The sequence below is a fragment of the Balaenoptera borealis genome, assembly GCF_965194805.1.
Source record: "Balaenoptera borealis genome assembly, chromosome: 8".
Taxonomy (NCBI): Eukaryota; Metazoa; Chordata; class Mammalia; order Artiodactyla; family Balaenopteridae; genus Balaenoptera; species Balaenoptera borealis.
This window is the reverse complement of record NC_138865.1, coordinates 25,715,075-25,734,641: the sequence shown is the minus strand read 5'-3', so window position 1 is coordinate 25,734,641 and position 19,567 is coordinate 25,715,075. Positions and strand designations below refer to the sequence as shown.

General features: G+C 39.1%; 1 protein-coding gene across 8 annotated transcripts in view; it reads right to left on the bottom strand.

Moving 5' to 3' along the window:
• PTPDC1 (protein tyrosine phosphatase domain containing 1) overlaps positions 1-19,567 on the bottom strand; it is an 89,867-nt gene that overhangs the window by 8,495 nt on the left and 61,805 nt on the right. For 5 of the 8 annotated variants that reach the window (XM_082401042.1, XM_082401041.1, XM_082401045.1 and 2 more), the window contains 6 exons: positions 10,569-10,740; positions 8,402-8,482; positions 8,048-8,166; positions 6,977-7,114; positions 3,996-5,254; positions 853-1,038 (listed from right to left, as the gene is read on the bottom strand). In XM_082401042.1, coding sequence (XP_082257168.1) covers positions 853-1,038; positions 3,996-5,254; positions 6,977-7,114; positions 8,048-8,166; positions 8,402-8,482; positions 10,569-10,740 — 1,955 coding nt within the window. Of the gene's footprint in view, positions 1-852; positions 1,039-3,995; positions 5,255-6,976; positions 7,115-8,047; positions 8,167-8,401; positions 8,483-10,568; positions 10,741-11,228; positions 17,356-19,567 lie in introns of those variants that run through there. The other 3 variants (XM_082401047.1, XM_082401046.1, XM_082401044.1) reach the window with 3 other exon arrangements.

Here is a 19,567-nt window from a genome sequence, read left to right as displayed (position 1 = left end):
ACAGCTGTTCCCCATCACTGGCATTACTGCCTGAGCTCTGCCTCCTGTCAGCATTATGGTGAGTTGTATAATTATTTCATTATATATTACAATATAAAAATAGTAGTAATAAAGTGCACAATAAATGTAACGTGCTTGAATTATCCTGAAACCATCCTCCCCCCAACCCACTCCATGGAAAAACTGTCTTCCATGAAACCACTCCCTGGTGCCAAAAAGGTTGGGGACTGCTGTTCTAAAGGCAACCACCATTATCAGTTTCTTATTTTTCCTTCTATATTTTATACATACACAAAATATGTACATAAATGTATATATGTGACACACACCCTTTTTAAAGAAATACAAATGAGTGCATATTCCAACCTACCTCAGTTATTCACATTATATGCTCACAGTAAATAAGTAGAAACAAGTACTTGAAAATGAAAAAGTGGTTAGTTATAACATATCCCCATGTTAGAGCATTACCTACCCATTAAAGTTAACATTAATGAAAAACTTAAACATGGAAAAATACCTATGTTATAATTTTGAGCAAAAATGAAGTATAAAGTTGTATGTGAAATAATTTTTACCAAGTTAACATATGCATCAGTAAGATTGAAAGAAAAGACTTGAAAATGTTTAAAGTAGTTCTCCTGGGGTTATGGGTATTTTCCTTTTTTATTTTTGTACCTTCTAAATGTTTATACTGGGGATGCATTTCTTCTCTTACCTTGGAAAAATTTAAATTAGACCCCGATAAGGGATTCTGTGTGAATTCTCTTTTTTATAACGGGTTTTTTCAGTCTGTAAAACTTGTATTGAGGGCCTTAGTTAACTTCACCAACTGTTCAACAGCTACTTTACCTTCTCTAATAAAAACAGTGCTTCTGCGGCATCCGCAGATCTGTCAACCAACATGTCCACGTCCTCTTTGGTTATCACAGGCTCCTTCAGCTGCTCCACCCAAGACCACATCAAACTGCACAGGATGAAAGGATCCCTTTCGCCACATATTCTTTCCCAAGCTCCATCTCGGGAATTTAGTTCTTTCTAAAAAGGAAGGAAGAAAGAAAGAGAAAAAGAAGGGAGAGAGGAGAGGAGAGGACAGACAGGAAAGGAGGGAGAGGAAGAGAAAGAGAGAGACAAAGTGAGGGAGAGAGGAGGAGAGGGAGGCAGGCATGGTTTGACATCTGATGATCCTTAGGCTGTCCAGGAGAGTAAACTCTTAGGCTCTGGGGTGCAGATCGGGACCCCTCCCAGTGACCCCACTTCCAGGCAGTACCTTGGGCTAAGACATGCAATTTCTCTAAGTCTCAGTTTCCCTTTGTAAAGTTCATCTCCACCCCACAGGTGGACTGACTAACTGAGAGGGCTGTTAAAGCTCTTGGTACAAAGAAAGGCTTAATTAACCTGAGTTCTCCACTTTGTTTAGAGACCACAGAAACAGTTCAAGAAGAGGGAACCTTCCTTTTCAGGCTCCTTGGAACAAAACAAATATTTACTGCAAGGAAGTAGAATGGTAGATGAAAAAGTGTAAATGAAAAAGTGTAAAGTGTAAAAGTGCCAAAAAGTTAGTAAATGTGGTATACATATTTCTTTCAAATTCCTTTTTAGAATCCTATGTAGAATTTAACAAACAAGCCCTGTATTCTGAAATTTGATAGGGTAAAATAACTAGGAAGTCTTGCCAATACTCCAAATGTCTGGGGATAATTTAAGATTTTAAAACTTTACCTCACAGAGATCAGGGGAAAAGTGAGATAAGAATCTTAATTTCTGATAGGGTTCAGATTTATTTTTAATAAATAAAATACGTGTTTGCAATAGTAATAAGCAGAATAATTGCCACCATTCATTCATTCACCCATCCAATATTCATAGAATACTTATAGTATGACAGGAACGATGACACAAGACTTATCTCTGATTCTTACAGCAACCCAGCAAGGAGGTCCCTTTTACAGATAAATGTACTGGGGGGCTCAGGAAAGATGAAGTAACTTGCCCAGGAGCCCAAAGTGCGAGAGCGCATTCCCAACCCAGATCTGCTCTATCCCAGTCTGTGATGTTTTTCTCATGCTACCAGGGTCCTCCAGCACTGGGTTTCTCTTTATTATGTCATAAATAAGCCAAAACTTTTAGTTGTGGATAGTCCTTCATATCCCCATAGATCATGTATATAGCAGAGTAGCTTTTACTCAATTTTTATGTTGGGCAGGAACAACATGACTCAAAGACCCTCTTAGTAAAACAACCATTACATCATTGTTGTTTTCTGAAATCTTCCAGCAGGGTTAGGAAAAACATCAGGGATGATGGAAAGTATTAAACACATGAACTGTATCCAGGCCCTGCTGCCTTTGGACCACATCACCGCAAGCACATCACTTGACCTCTGTGACCCTTAGTTTCCTGACCTGTGATACTTAATTCATAAGGACTGAAAGATTAACAAAGAATCTGTAAAAAATATCATCTGTCTCACAGGGTTACTGTGAAAATCACATGAAATAATAGATGTGAAAGGGCCTAATAAGGGCACAGGCAGCATTATGCTACTCAAATCATGTTCATTTTACTTTTTCCAGCATTCAACTGATTTGTTTTATTACTGAAAGACCCACAATAAAATCTAGAAAGGAAGAAAAAGGCAAACCTGTCCAAATGATAGGGTAGTATCCACCTCTAGGAAATGCTTTCGTTTATATTATGTGTTCAAACAGTCTGGCCCATGTGGGGCTGACCCACGAGGGGGTGGTGAGCTGTCAAGCCTGAACCCGGAGGTCCTGCCGCTAGCTACTGTGGCTCACAGCGACGCAGAGGAGACCTGCTTCACTGAGTGGAAGGCTTGCTCAGTTTGGAGTAGGAAATAAAGAAAATACTTCATGTTGGAAGAAAGCAATACATCTAACTATTCATTAAGCAAAACACTACAATTCTGATGAAGAAATCGTGTGTGGAAGAGCTCTCCTCCTGTCACACAGTTGCAAGGGAGGGCGAGGCTCCACGCCTCCTCTACCCGCCTCTGCATCCGGAAGGTCTGGCCTCCTGAAAAGTGTACACACCTTGTTTGATTAACGGTAGCATATGGAAAAGTAGCTACACAAATAATTCATGGTAGGTTATGGGCTAACGAGCCAAAATTTCACTGAGCCAGGCCTCCCCAGGTCAGCCCCACATTTGGGCAGTTTACCTGTTTCTGATGACTAGGTTTATAAGGCCTGCCTTTCCTCTAGACTAGCTGCTTATTTTGGGCAGAGAGCAAGGTTAATTTAAGACTGTCTTCCTAGTGAAAGTACGACACAAAAAGGCGTTAAAATTTAAAATTTCACATTCTAATTTAAGTAAAGGCTAAGAAATAGACCCCAAGAACCCAATCTCAGATAAAACCAGTGGCACAAAGGTACGCTGTGGCCACTCCCATTTGCCTTCCGGAATCCAGCACCTGCCTTACTGGGGTGGATTGGGAAGTCTGCAGGAGGGACTGCTGAGCAGACAGCATCCATCACTCGTCCTTCTGGCTTTACTTGATACTTGGGTTAATGAGCTTTGGAAAAGAATTGTCTCTATTTCATTTATATCTCTGTCACTGGTTCTCAAAGTGTGGTTCTCTGCTAGGTCTCAGGTTAGAGATACTTCGGGTCAGTTTCTACAGCTGTCTGCTGTGGTCTGTTCATCTGTCCATCAGTCCTGCAAGCCCAGTGAGAAAGATGGAAACTATCGACATCAATCAGTATCATTGCCTTGCTCAGTCAAGCACCCTGCTGAGTGCTAAGCACTAAGTGCTTTCTTTCACAGAGATTGAAATGAACCTACAAAACAGCCCTGTGTCTGTTGTTTCTATGACAGCAAGCTGGTATCATAGCTGAGTAACTTGAAGTTCAAAAGTTACGTATTATACAAACATGTCTTCAAATTCCTGTAACAAATGAATCTGGGAAAATGTACTGTTTTTTCTCTGACACAAATATTTCCCACTCATATATAATTAAATGAAATACAAGTACCTGCCACATTTCTACCTTCTTTTTCACTTCCTCCTTTTCTGCAATCTCATTTAAATTTGCCAGGGCTTTGGCTGCCAGTATTCTCCTTGCTTCAACACTCAAGTCAGACTGTAAAGCCGTGTATGGAGCAACTTCAGACAGATATTTGCTATCCCGGGTTTCAGGTCCAACCAAGAACTGTGCTTTGGGACTGGACGCACAGTCCACAGGGCGGCGGCAAGTCTCACTGTCCTCCGCAACGGAGCTTGGGCCACAACCACCATGAGTTTCACACTCACAGTGGGACACTTGCTGGTGAGAACCGTTTAGTTCCTTAGGGATATTTGCAAAGTTTGGTGTAACTGGTTCCCCAGGGTTGTATGAACCTGAAATACCTGAAGAGAAGGTTCTACTTCGCTGTACTTCCTTTGGAATGTTCGTCCTATGGAAAATTGATGACCTGTCATCTTTGAGTCCTTCCAGGCCTCCAAATTTAGCATGATTCCAGAAAGAAAATGTATTGCGGACCAGCGTTTCCTTATTTAAATCTAGCTGTGGAGACTGTGGGGAGTAACAATGGCTTATGTGCTTCTGCTGCCTGGGGTTATGGCAAAGCACGGCCTGGGCAGGCACTGTCCACGGAGTCCTCCCTTGCTCCAGAAGTGACTCGGCTCTCTTTAAGTCCGAGTCACTGTAGCTGAGCTGCCTTTTCAGACGAGTCAGGGGCTGAAGGCACTCAACATTCCGCCTCTTCCAAAGAGGTTCAAACTCTTGCTCACTGGAAAGAATCACATCCTGATTCTCAAAATCTGCCACCACTGCATTGGGGGTGAAAGAGTCCGATGTATCACTGTCATGTCTCAGTAACTCTTTATCCAGCTGCATTGTGACCATCTCAGAAACAGTCTTTTCAATTTCAGCAGAGAGGCCAGGTACTTCTGCCACTTCTTCCGTCACTACTGGCCTGTTCTCAGCTAAGTCCAGCAACAATTTGCACACGAGATGGATAATTTTGGGTACATGTTTCAGAAGTCGTGCCTCATAGCCATGAAGCAGATGCCGCTGACGAATGAGATACTGTGCTAAGGTGACAGCATGTGCCTTGGGGTCACAGCAAGAGAATATATTGCGAAGAGGAATCAGAAACTGAGTAAATTCCCTTACACATAGTAGCTGTCCTCGGGTTTGTATGGAATTAGGTCGCTTTGCCCGAACAAATATAATTGCTTGGTCAGCAGTCATTCTTGTTGCAAAAACTAAGTAACATGCTATTAAAACACCTAAACAGTGAAGAAGAGAATATTGATATGAGAAAAGCTTATATTTTTATTTATACTCTTTGGTGATTTAAAATTTGAATACGTGTTAGGAAACCACATAAATACAGAAACATTTTAAGGACAATGATAACTTTTTGTACAGATGTTCATCTATTTTACTAAGTCTATATGGCAACCCTCCCCTTGACTGAGAACCCTTGGTCACCTCTGTACTCCAGGGCAAGCACCAAGAACTGCCACAGTGAAGGTGAGTAGGTGTGGAGTGAGGGGGGGATGACTGAGTGTGGAGGGTGATGACTGAATAAACTGATGACCTGGCCCATTTACCGTCATTAATGCCCAACTCCAACATGGAAGAAAGCCAATCCTGCTTTCCACTGTGAACAGCTCTTAAAAATTTCTATCCAATCAGTCTGTACACTCTGCTTGGAACTTCCCACCCCTGCCATCTTTGACATCAACTGGTGGCACATTCCAGACTGGCATTTTTCCTACTTGGGTATTTTTATCTTTGGCAATTATTCACATTCACAATCTATTTTTTTCTCCTGATAATTCTTATTTAAGACTAAACTAATGCCTAAACTAATATATATTTTCCTCTAGACCATAACTATTTTTCTATAAGCACTTAATATTAAGGAAAATAGCCTTAACAGTATAAACATTATGTATTCTTGTTAATTAATACTAAATTAAAATGAATAATAAAAAGGCGATAATCAATTAACTCAAATATAATAGTTAATTAACATCAAGTAAAAGGCAAATCAAAAGGCATCTGTGTTAATCACTAAGTTTGTGAATCTCGCTACACATGAAAATCAGAACCTCTGAAAAAATGCATGTTTTCCTAGTATACGGCAAGGTCCAACCTATCTTTCTCACTAGGACATGTCAGTTCTTTGGGGTAAGTATGAAATATCTGCAGAGCTGTCATGTGGAATCCCTAGAACAGTGAGATTTTGGCTCAACCGTGAGAGCTGACAATCTGGGACAGAAATGCGTCTCTACCCTAAAGATGCTCCCCAGCAGGTGGAAGATCCAGTGGCAGGTATATGGGTACACTGTGGACAGAGTGGAGCTCAGGTGTCTGGCTAGATTATATGACAATGAAGATTCCAACCCTTTTTGTGCCCCAATATCAGTGTTGCACTGATATTCTGCAGCATTTTCAAGTAAAAACATTGATTTTTATATAGAATTCTAGGTACAGGTAAGACTCTCCTTTACAAACAAAATCCTTACAGCCATGGATTTTAAATCATGGCCCTGCCACTTACTTGATGTAGCAAATTAACCTCCTTCAAAACTTACATTGTTGCTAAAGACTTAAAAAGATAGCAGGTGGAACAATGCTTGCTATTTTCATTATTATTTTGGTTAAGGAAAATACATTTTAAAAAGACACTGCATATTAAAAACAAAGTGTTGATTTTTTTCCTTTAAAGAAGAAAATCAGAAAGATCATTTAGCTAGCTATGGAAATCCACTTATTCATTACTCAATATGATGAGGTTTTAGCACTAAATCATTCAAAAATACTCTCATGAATATATGGTCACTGAAGCTATCTAAGATATTTCAAGTATCTTTTAGTGACTTGTTCCATTTGACTCCAAAACTTCGATAGGAATCTGAAAACTATCCTCTAGAATTAGGAAATATTCCTTATATGTTTAAATATGTAGAAGGACAATAAAACCGCCTCCTAGAGTTTACCTGTTCGACCAAGCCCTGCATGACAATGGATAGCTACTTTTCCTTCTTGTAAGGCAAATGCCATCACCTTCACCATATCTAAGATGGTGGTAAGGGATGCTACACCATAATCCTTCCATCCAAAATTGTAGAAATAAACTGGACAATGAGAAAGAGAACAAGAAGAAAATCAACATACAGGAAAAATACTTGTAAAGACATTTGAAAAAAGTGAGTGAATTCATGAAAAGTATAAAGCTGTAAGGCATGCAGATCTCACTGGATGAGTAGACCTAAAATAATAGGCTTTTAACATTTCCAGTAAACTTACTGTTAACATTTCTTAAAAAGCACATTCTATATTACTTAACACATTTCCTGCTGAAACTCAGTCAGAAAGAATTAAGGAAAAGCAGGATTGCAAATTAAAGTCAATGATCTATGCCAAAATTACTCAACCGTGGAGGGAAAGCATGCAACCTTGTTTAAGCATGGAAACATGTCTAACTGATAAATGCCATAAGGTAGTACATATAGATTTTCTAACTAGTGGGATAAAAAAGCTAACATAAACTTCTTAAAAACAAGTTGTAGATCGTCACATACAGAATCCCTGCATCCTACCCAGGGGCAGAGCTATGCAGTAGGTAAAAGCATGAGTGAGTCCTGGGTTCCAATCCTGCTGCCATGTTTAAGCTGTGTGATCTTGGGCAAGTCAGAACTTCCTCAGCCTGTGTGACCTCATGTGTGAAGCAGAACAACTATATTATGTGACTGCTTTAAGGATTAAATGAGATGACAGGTCTGGATACTGTTTATATTAATTATACAGGCATTATTTCTACAAGGTCTCCTCTCAAGATCCCTCTCACAGGAAAAAAGAAATCTTATACTTTCAACAGCAATACCACAGAAGAATGATCGCATTATTTAAAGTCAAAGTTAGCTCATCTTCACTTTTTAGAAGCCCTACTACACTACTATGCAGTAACTGTTTATTTCCATCACCTTTTTAACCTAAGAGCTGAATAGACAAAAAGTCTCTGAGTTCTGTCCTTGGTAACTCATGGAGAGGAGGATGGAAGGACTTACTGCCAGCCTCCATGAAAGCTTCAGGAAGGTATGTGAAGCCACTTTCTTGTTCCAGCGGGTTCCCACAGCTGGCATGCTCACCAGGACGCTGCAGGTTGATGATACTTTTTATGCCATGGCTTAAAGGAAAAAGAAAAAAAAATTAGTCATATTGGGAGGTAGTGTTAAAAAAATTAACCATTTTTGGCATTAATAAACATTATTAACTACTTTCAAAACCTTAATTGTCTTATTTGAAATAAGTTCTTCACACTCCTGTTGGTAAAATGAAAGCACCTCTCCATTTGAGGTCAAAAGCAATAGAAGAGAAAACACAAGCTGGCTTATTAAAGTGTGTAAACACGCAACGTTTACCTTCGGAACTGCTCGATGATGCAGTACTTCTCGAGGAGCTCAGTGGACGGGCGTGCCATGGCCAGGATATTATCAGTGACCCTACAGATGGGAGGAGGGACTGGTGATATGCACAAAACTGAGAAAGAAAGATTTCAAGCCCTTACTTTTTCTATGATTTCAACAATGCTATAAGGTAAGAATCTCCTTATACAAATCCGGCTTCAATTCTGTATTATGATTAGGGCTCTAAGAAACCCTAGCTTCTTAAATCCCTGGAAAAAATTCCAGGACATAAAGTATTTATGGACTCCAGCAAAGTACTTTCAAGGACTTTCATGAGATTCTAGTGGACATGACGGAATGATGGAGAAACCTCAGCTGGCAGCAAAGGACATCCTGGATTAGTTATCCAAAGGTTACTGACTAAATGAGGAGGGCCAGCTGGGAGGCATTTTTAGTTACATAGCTATCTGTACCTCAGTTACTTAATGTATTGAGTGGGGATAATGCCTGCCTCACAAGGTTGGTATGAGAATTCAATATGATGTGAATGTAAAGACTTTAGCACAAATCCTAGCATGTGGTTATGAATAAATGCTGAGTTACTGTAATTTTGCAAAAAATATGGCTTTGGAGTCAGTTGGACCTGGTTTCAAATGCTGGCTTTTCTACTTTCTAGCTGTGTAGCAAATTAATTAGTCTCTGGACTTCAATTCCTTCACCAATAAAATGACATTAATGATGCCTACTAAAGAGCTTTATGAAGATAATAATTTGAGAGTGTTCAGCACCATGCCTGGCTTGTAACCAAATGGATGTTTACTGAGTGTACAAATGGATAGAGACCCAGTAAATGGCTATCACTCTCACTAGGGCTCTGGCTTCACACTGTTCTGATTGCATTTCTCACCAGTGACCTGGTGAAAGATACATAAGGTAGACTATTGCAAGTTGTGGGTCACAAGAATCTGAGAGGAGTAACAGAGACATTAGATGAGCAGGTCAGGATTCAGAAAGATACTATCCCTCATGCCTGGGGCAATGTCTAAAACTTAACAGGGACCCCCAAAGGTTTGGGACTCCCCCAAATTTAATAGCACTTAGTGTAGGATTGAGAGAGATGTAACATGAAAGCAGCAGAGGCGAAAAAAGTTCAGACAGTTTAGTCAACAATAAACCAAAAATATGAATGTGACCTTAAGCTGCATTATTAGAAATTTACTTGTCTGACCACACCTCAGAAATAGTGTTTGCTTTTTCACGACATTCTTCAAGAAATATAGTGATAAACTAGAACATGATTTGTGGAGAACAACAGTGACACTGGACCCCAGACTATAGTACTACACATGTACTCAGCAAACCCAATATGAAAAAGTACAGGGTTGCAAGTTAGTAAGCTGGTTGACAAATATCTAATTTGTAAATGAATTCTTGCTCTATAAAATGATTCACAAGCACAGTTCTTTGAATAGTGAATTCCTCTTAGTGCATTCCAAATGTGATTTGGTTTTGAATATCAGAATTTTTTAGAGATATCACTACATCAAAAAAGGTATACTCGACAGTTTACTATTAATAATAAAAGCAGTATGATTCAATAATGAATGAATTACACTTACATACCATAAACAAAGTAAGCATCTTATATTGTCTACTGAACTGACAACTCGTACCACCTTCTACTGAGGCAGACTGGAAGTGTATGTATTTGTATGAAAATGTATTCTTTTACACAGAATACAGGAACAAAATAAAAACGAGGCTAAAGCTTACCTGTATGAAACTGAAAAACTACCTATGTACCTCATAATTTCTCAAATTTATCGTTGAACATTTTAATTATTTTTAGCAATTTCTGAAATTTAAGAGCTATCTAGTTAACATTTCTTTAAGATACTTTACATACAGCATTCCATCCAATTAAAAAAAACCCTATAGGGTTGGTTTCATTATTTCCATTCTACAGATGATGAAACTGTGCTTCCGACTGCCTGTGTGAGTAGACCAAGATCACACAGCTTGTCAAGTGGCAAAGCCAGGGATGGAGGTGAGGTCCTCTGACTTCAAAACCCCACATTCCTTCTTCTACAGCCCACTGCCTCCTGACCATCTCCTACATGTCCATTCCCTTTTCCCACTTAGCAGTAGGTGGGAGCTACCAAAGACAGATAGAATCACTTACCAGGATGAGTAGACCCCCTTAATAGCTTGCTCCTGTTCACTCCAGCGGGCTGCATTTTCATACTTGCAAGCTTTGCCACCACATGCCATGGAACAGGCCATATGTCCAGGAATGACATGCCGTAAACGCTCTCCAACTTTTGTATACTTTGGTGTTGGACGTCCTGAATTTCCTAGAACAGGCAAAGGGACGATTCAAAATCCTACTCTCTGAACAGAATAGTAACTTGAGAAACAGCTTCCATTTTCTCTCAGGATTGTAAATGACAAGCTGGTGCTAAATCCCCTTCATTTTGTCAGGAATAAAACTGTTTCCCTTTTGTACAAGTACACTATCCTTTACTACAGAAAAGGCTTTTGCACACAATAATCTCCACATGTCATATTGGTAATGAAAAGGAAGAAACTGTAAAAGCAGATCTTCTACAAGGGAATGAGTTTTGTGCAAAAACTACATTTTTAATGAAAAAACATAAAACATTCAATCATTTTTATCTCCTATTACATGTCTACTGAATCTCTTAGCATAACAGACAATAAAAAGTATAATGCAGAATTAATTGTCAAAATTTTAAAAAGTATCAACACAGCATAACCTCTTCACAGTTCTTATATTTAAACTCAAAGCTGTGGCAATCAATAAGAAGAAAAGGAGCTTTACTTTTTCTCTCGGGGCAAGTTGGGTTTCTCTCAGCACAGCTGACAGAGGACATGGCCACCATCACCTGGAGAGAGGATGAGGAGAGCATCTTGGCAGTGGAGCTGCGCCGCCCCTGCTGCATTCGCAGGATGGGGTCGGAGGCAGAGTGTCGTCGGCCCTGGAAAAAGGAGCTGAGGAATGGCACAGCAGAGAGCCTCCGGGGTGGATCCTGCATGGCGCTGGGCTTCCAGGAGGGAAGAGCTGGAGGCGAGATGTCAGCGCCAGCCTGCTCCATGATGAAGTTACACGGAGACATGAGCATCACTCTGCGTGATCTAACCGCTATTCACGATAGGCTGACTTGTTTCCATAGTGACAAACAAAGAAACTACTGATTCCCACTCAGATCTGTACAAGCAAAATCCCATATGAATGGATTGTTTTGAACAGATTGTTCAAATATAAGGAAGAATAACATGTATTTTAAATAGATTATACCTAAAATGTGACTTTTCTATTGTTTCTCAAACACATTTAAAAGATCTGACTGCTCAAAGAATTACATCTAAAATACTGTAATGAATTTAGAAAAACGTCTTTCTGATGTAAACACACACATATTAAAATATTTAAATTTTGTTATTCCTTTCATATCTATTCTTTGAACATTTTGAAAAATATTCTCTTTCTATGGCTCTCTGGAACAGGGCAGATAAAAAGTTAATTGTAACGAAGTGAGAGAGTGGCATGGACATATATACACTACCAGATGTAAAACAGATAGCTAGTGGGACGCAGCACAGGGAGATCAGCTCGGTGCTTTGTGACCACCTAGAGGGGTGGGATAAGGAGGGTGGGAGGGAGACGCAAGAGGGAGGGGATATGGGGATATATGTATATGTATTGCTGATCCACTTTGTTAAACAGCAGAAACTAACAACGTTGTAAAGCAATTATACTCCAATAAAGATGTTAAAAAAAAAAGTTAATTGTAATAAAGTGGGATATACTAGATACCTCTAACACTATTAAAACACCATTTAATTTTTCAAAATAAAAAAACCCTATTTTTTTTATAGAACTATTAAAGAAATGCTTGGATAGAACAAATAAAGATATCTGTAGGGCTGATATATTAATCAAAAGACATTTATATTCATATTCTTATTTTCAGAATGTGAAAACCCAATTCTTGGTTATTGGATAGTAATAGTAGTCGTAACTATAGCCCTCAAAAACTCAAAGACACAATTCTGTGCCTTTTGTTGCCGACTATGGGGAAAGGAAAAGCTTCAGTAATGTCTTGGCAGAGGCATAGGAAGAAAATTCACTAAGTATCACATTTTTTAAAGGAACTGGATGAGGGGGAGGTTGCAACTTGAGGATCAAGATATAAAGAACACAGAAACTATAACAACCACCAACTGTCTGCCTCCTCTCTTGTTAATGTCAAGCTGCACACCCTAACCCCACCCCCGTGTCGCTCTCCCTCTGTCTCTCCAAATGGTATTTCAGCCATGTGCAGGTGGAAACAGTCTACTGTCATAGATAGGGTTCTTCTTTGTTTTGTTCTGTTTTATTTTAACAATAATGCTTTAAAGCATGCTCCTTTTAAAACACACCCCCCATCTCCCCAACTGGATGTGCTTTGTCAAATAAGACAGAGTAGCTCAATTTGGTGCCCAAATTCCTACGAGTATAGCATCCTGCCCCTGTTATTTTGCATACAACAATGGAAAATAATTCCTTTTAACATACCTAATCCAGAAGGCACAGCTTCCACACAGTTTTACAGGAAAGGAAAGAGTAGAGGATGCGGTGTGGAAGGCAAGTTGGAACCTGATGGCAAGAGACCCTAAATGCTCAAACTAAGGGGTCTGAGTCTGCTATCTGGGGAACAGGGAGTCTGACTCAAGTTTCTTAGAGTTAACATTCCCTGCAAAGATAGGGCCGGGAGCCAAGGACTGGGGGCCTGCTGGGACTGTGACTGTGTGAACGGAGCTAAGCATGGCAACAAGACAGTACAGGGGCAGACACTGCGCTGGGTGCTGAGACTTCAAGCCTAAGTGAGCAGCAGCAAGATACTGAAGCAGGTAAATATGGGAGTCCGTGAGAAGAAGGTGTGAGAGAAAATCCGGTAGGCAAGTTCCATCTGAGATGAAAGGCATGTGAGGCAGCAGCTAGGAGGTCTCAACCAGTGAGTAGGAAATGCCTGATCTGTGCAGCTCTAAGGACATCCACAGAGGAGAGTCCAAGTAACTCTGTTCTCAACAGTTCTGAAAATGAGAATGAATTTGATGAGGATAGGACTTGTCTGGACCAAGCTAAGGAACGAAAGGTTTATGTATTAAAATACAATGTCTTACAGAGGTGTGAAACAAGAAATGTGAGTATATGTAACTAAACTGACCCACAAAATGAATAAAATAACTATTTTCAAAAAGAATACAAAAAGAGACCAATTTGGTACAAGTTCTGATATCTTTTATTCCATGAATTAGAAGATAATCTCTATAAAGTCATGGCATGATTGTTTTTCGGCAACATTCTGTGAACAAAATTGTGGTTATGTGGAGATGTGGATTTCTGAGGTTGGCACAATAGCCTAAAAATCAATTAAAAAATTTAAATTGGGATGAGTTATAGATTTCTAATGATGAATTGTTCAGGCTTTTAGAAATAACATTTTAAAATTTATTTAAATTACCAATAGGGAAAAAAGCGAAGCCTTACCTTTAGATAGAAGGAGGAACAAGACTATTTTAATTTCTATTTCATGTTTTATATAAGATGGAAGTATTTTAGAGTAAGAATAATTTTATGAAGGGCCATACTTTCAACAGAAACTAAAAGGTAAAGAACTGAGTTATTTGTAATGAGGTGGATGGACCTAGAGTCTGCCATACAGAGTGAAGTAAGTCAGAAGGAGAAAAACAAATACCGCATGCTAACACATATATATGGAATCTAAAAAAAAAAAAAAAAAAAAAAAAATGGTTCTGAAGAACCTAGGGGCAGGACAGGAACAAAGACGCAGACATAGAGAATGGACTTGAGGACATGGGGAGGGGGAAGGGTAAGCTGGGACGAAGTGAAAGAGTGGCATAGACTTATAAACACCATCCAAATGTAAAATAGATAGCTAGTGGGAAGCAGCCGCATAGCACAGGGAGATCAGCTCCGTGCTTTGTGACCACCTAGAGGGGTGTGGGATAGGGAGGGTGGGAGGGAGACGCAAGAGGGAGGAGATATGGGGATATATGTATACGTATAGCTGATTCACTTTCTTATAAAGCAGAAACTAACACAACATTGTAAAGCAATTATACTCCAATAAAGATGTTTAAAAAAAAAAAAAGGTAAAGAAACTTTTTTTCTGGCAACCACAGAGAAAGTCTATAGAACCTCATTATTATAAGCTACATTCACCTCTCTGCTCTCCTTCCCTCCTTCCTCCATAGTTATAACTTGAGGCCACAAGAAACAACACTACTGTTGTTTCTCCACTTACCTGCTAACAGGATCTATATTTTCCTTCTCTGACAAAGTGTTTTTCTAAATACATAAGAAAAAAAATATCAGTTTTCTAGATTCCATGAATATAAAATCATAGGGGACCCTACCTCATTACTATTTTTACCCTTTTTCTTCCAAATATGCTGTCTCTAAAAAAAAAAAAAAAATCAGGCTCCAAGAAAAAGTAGGAAAACAATACAAAAGATAATCCCCATGACCAATCCTATACTCCCCCCTAAGATGCTGTAATCATCAATGCATAAAAGACCCCTCTCAAAGCATAAAGAATATGGGTGCTGCACTCTAAACACAACAATACCCTTGTGGCCAATGGCCTGTTTGTAGGTAGGCAATCAGACCTTCCCAAATTCAGAATAATATTTAAGGAACCAAATGAGATACTGGTCACTGCAAATGTGAAATTAAGCACAGTAAACAACAAAGAAACCTACCTAAAGTTACTTATGAGCCCTTGGTCTTTTCCTCTTTAATTTCTACATGTGGGTGGTTAAAGCACCAAAGAGTCTAAAGAGATGTGAAGCCTCAAGAACTGGTAATTCCATTTTATACTCAAGAAAGGACTAATAACTTCCTATTTAAACAAACTCATGCAACAATAGGCCCAAGAATGCAGTGGGAGATGGAGGTCCATCTAGGCTCAGTCCTAAGTCAATACAGGAGTCATTTCCAGGAACTGGAAATGGACTAGAATGCTGACTTTACAGCTTCTTGTTTTCCACTTTTTGTGACAGGAGGCTCACTTCTCACAAGGCAACTAACTATGCAACTGTTTGACAGCTCAAGATGTTTTCTAATGTTGAGTCAAAATCCATTTCTCTGTAAACATTGGTCCTGGTTCTTCCCTCTAAAAATTAAAAACAAAGCATCTCTTTGACTTGCAAGGTTTTCAAATATCTGAAGACAGAACTTCTCTAAGTCTTCCCCTACTGGGGTCAAATCTTCTTAATTTTTCAAACATTCCTAGTATATGTCATTGTTTCCAGATCCTTCACTATAATTCCCCTTCTTCAGAGAGCCCTCCCTCTCCCATTTACAGCTAAACTTCTAAAAAAAGGTGACTTCATTTGCATTTTCCATTTGTCACCTTCTCATCCTCAATCTATTCATCTCTGGTCTCTGTCTCCAGCATCCACTGAAAACTGATCTTGCTAAGGTCTCTGATGCCTTTTTATAGTTTTTATCTTATTTTGACTGCTTAGCACATTTAACACAGTTGAACAATTTAGTTTCTTTTCTTTTTAATTAACATCTTTAGTGGAGTATAATTGCTTTACGATGGTGTGTTAGCTTCTGCTTTATAACAAAGTGAATCAGTTATACATATACATATATCCCCATATCACCTCCCTCTTGAGTCTCCCTCTCTCACACCCTTGCTATCCCACCCCTCTAGGTGGTCACAAAGCACCGAGCTGATCTCCCTGTGCTATGTGGCTGCTTTCCACTAGCTATTTTACGTTTGGTAGTGTATATATGTCCATGCCACTTTCTCAATTTGTCCCAGCTTACCCTTCCCCCTCCCCATATCCTCAAGCCCATTCTCTAGTAGGTCTGCGTCCTTATTCCCGTCTTGCCCCTAGGTTCTTCATGACGATTTTTCTTTTTTTTTAGATTCCATAAATATGTGTTAGCATAAGGTATTTGTTTTTCTCTTTCTTACTTCACTCTGTATGACAGACTCTAGGTCCATCCACCTCACTACAAATAACTCCATTTCATTTCTTTTTATGTCGGAGTAATATTCCATTGTATATATGTGCCACATCTTCTTTATCCATTCATCTGTTGATGGACACTTAGATGGCTTCCATGTCCTGGCTATTGTAAATAGAGCTGCAATGAACATTGTGGTACATGTATCTTTTTGAATTATGGATTTCTCAGGGTATATGCCTATTAGTGGGATTGCTGGGTCGTATGGTAGCTCTATTTTTAGTTTTTTAAGGAACCTCCATACTGTTATCCATAGTGGTTGTATCAATTTATATTCCCACCAACAGTGCAAGAGGGTTCCCTTTTCTTCACACCCTCTCCAGCATTTATTGTTTGTAGATTTTTTGATGATGGCCATTCTGACTGGTGTGAGATAATATCTCACTGTAGTTTTGATTTGCATTTCTCTAATGATTAATGATGTTGAGCATTCTTTCATGTGTTTGTTGGCAATCTGTGTATCTTTTTTGGAGAAATGTCTATTTAGGTCTTCTGCCCATTTTTGGATTGGGTTGTTTGTTATTTTGATATTGAGCTGCATGAGCTGCTTGTAAATTTTGGAGATTAATCCTTTGTCAGGTGCTTCATTTGCAAATATTTTCTCCTATTCTGAGGGCTGTCTTTTCGTTGTTTATGGTTTCCTTTGCTGTGCAAAAGCTTTTAAGTTTCTTAGGTCCCATTTGTTTATGTTTCTTTTTATTTCCATTTCTCTAGGAGGTGGATCAAAAAGATTCTTGCTGTGATTTACGTCACGGAGTGTTCTGGCTATATTTTCCTCTAAGAGTTTAATAGTGTCTGGCCTTACATTTAGGTCTTTAATCCATTTTGAGTTTATTTTTGTGTATGGTGTTAGGGAGTGTTCTAATTTCATTCTTTTATATGTACCTGTCCAGTTTTCCCAGCACCACTTATTGAAGAGGCTGTCTTTTCTCCACTGTATATTCTTGCCTCCTTTATCAAAGAAAAGGTGACCGTATGTGCGGGGGTTTATCTCTGGGCTTTCTATCCTGTTCCATTGATCTATATTTCTGTTTTTGTGCCAATACCATACTGTCTTGATTACTGTAGCTTTGTAGTAAAATTTGAAGTCAGGGAGCCTGATTCCTCCAGCTCTGTTTTTCTTTCTCAAGATTGTTTTGGCTATTCGAGGTCTTTTGTGTTTCCACACAAATTGTGAAATTTTTTGTTCTAGTTCTCTGAAAAATGCCAGTGGTAGTTTGATAGGGATTGCATTGAATCTGTAGATTGCTTTGGGTAGTGGAGGCATTTTCACAATGTTGATTCTTCCAATCCAAGAACATGGTATATCTCTCCATCTATTTGTATCATCTTTAATTTCTTTCATCAGTGTCTTATAATTTTCTGCATACAGGTCTTTTGTCTCCTTAGGTAGGTTTATTCCTAGATATTATATTCTTTTTGTTGCAATGGTAAATGGGAGTGTTTTCTTAATTTCACTTTCAGATTTTTCATCATTAGTGTACAGGAATCCAAGAGATTTCTGTGCATTAATTTTGTATCCTGCTACTTTACCAAATTCATTGATTAGCCCTAGTAGTTTTCTGGTAGCATCTTTAGGATTCTCTACGTAGAGTATCATGTCATCTGCAAACAGTGACAGCTTTATTTCTTCTTTTCCAATTTGGATTCCTTTTATTTCTTTTTCTTCTCTGATTGCTGTGGCTAAAACTTCCAAAACTATGTGGAATAATAGTGGTGAGAGTGGGCAACCTTGTCTTGTTCCTGATCTCAGTGGAAATGGTTTCAGTTTTTCACCATTGAGGATGATGTTGGCTGTGGGTTTGTCATATATCGCCTTTATTATGTTGAGGTAAGTTCCCTCTATGCCTACTTTATGGAGGGTTTTTATCATAAATCGGTGTTGAATTTTGTCAAAAGCTTCCTCTGCATCTCTTGAGACGATCATATGGTTTTTCTCCTTCAATTTGTTAATATGGTGTATCACACTGATTGATTTACGTATATTGAAGAATCCTTGCATTCCTGGGATAAACCCCACTTGATCATGGTGGATGATTCTTTTAATGTGCTGTTGGATTCTGTATGCTAGTATTTTGTTGAGGATTTTTGCATCTATGTTCATCAGTGATATTGGCCTGTAGTTTTCTTTCTTTGTGACATCTTTGTCTGGTTTTGGTATCAAGGTGATGGTGGCCTCATAGAATGAGTCTGGGAGTGTTCCTCCCTCTGCTATATTTTGGAAGCATTTGAGAAGGATAGGTGTTAGCTCTTCTCTAAATGTTTGATAAAATTCGCCTGTGAAGCCATCTGGTCCTGGGCTTTTGTTTGTTGGAAGATTTTTAATCACAGTTTCAATTTCAGTGCTTGTGACTGGTCTGTTCATAATTTCTATTTCTTCCTGGTTCAGTCTCAGAAGGTTGTGCATTTCTAAGAATTTGTCCATTTCTTCCAGGTTGTCCATTTTGTTGGCATAGAGTTGCTTGTAGTCATCTCTCATGATCCTTTGTATTTCTGCAGTGTCAGTTGTTACTTCTCCTTTTTCATTTCTAATTCTATTGACTTGAGTCTTCTCCCTTTTTTTCCTGATGAGTCTGGCTAATGGTTTATCAATTTTTTTATTATATTATATTATTTATTTATTTATTTATTATTTTTGGCTGTGTGGGGTCTTCGTTTCTGTGTGAGGGCTTTCTCCAGTTGCGGCGAGTGGGGGCCACTCTTCATCGCGGTGCGTGGGCCTCTCATTATCGCGGCCTCTCTTGTTGCGGAGCACAGGCTCCAGACGCTCAGGCTCAGTAGTTGTGGCTCACGGGCCCAGCTGCTCCGCGGCATGTGGGATCTTCCCAGACCAGGGCTCGAACCCGTGTCCCCTGCATTGGCAGGCAGATTCTCTGCCACTGCGCCACCAGGGAAGCCCTGGTTTATCAATTTTGTTTATCTTCTCAAAGAACCAGCTTTTAGTTTTATTGATCTTTGCTATCGTTTCCTTCATTTGTTTTTCATTTATTTCTGATCTGATCTTTATGATTTCCTTCCTTATGCTAACTTTGGGGTTTTTTTGTTCTTCTTTCTCTAATTGCTTTACGTGGAAGGTTAGGTTGTTTATTTGAGATGTTTCTTCTTTCTTA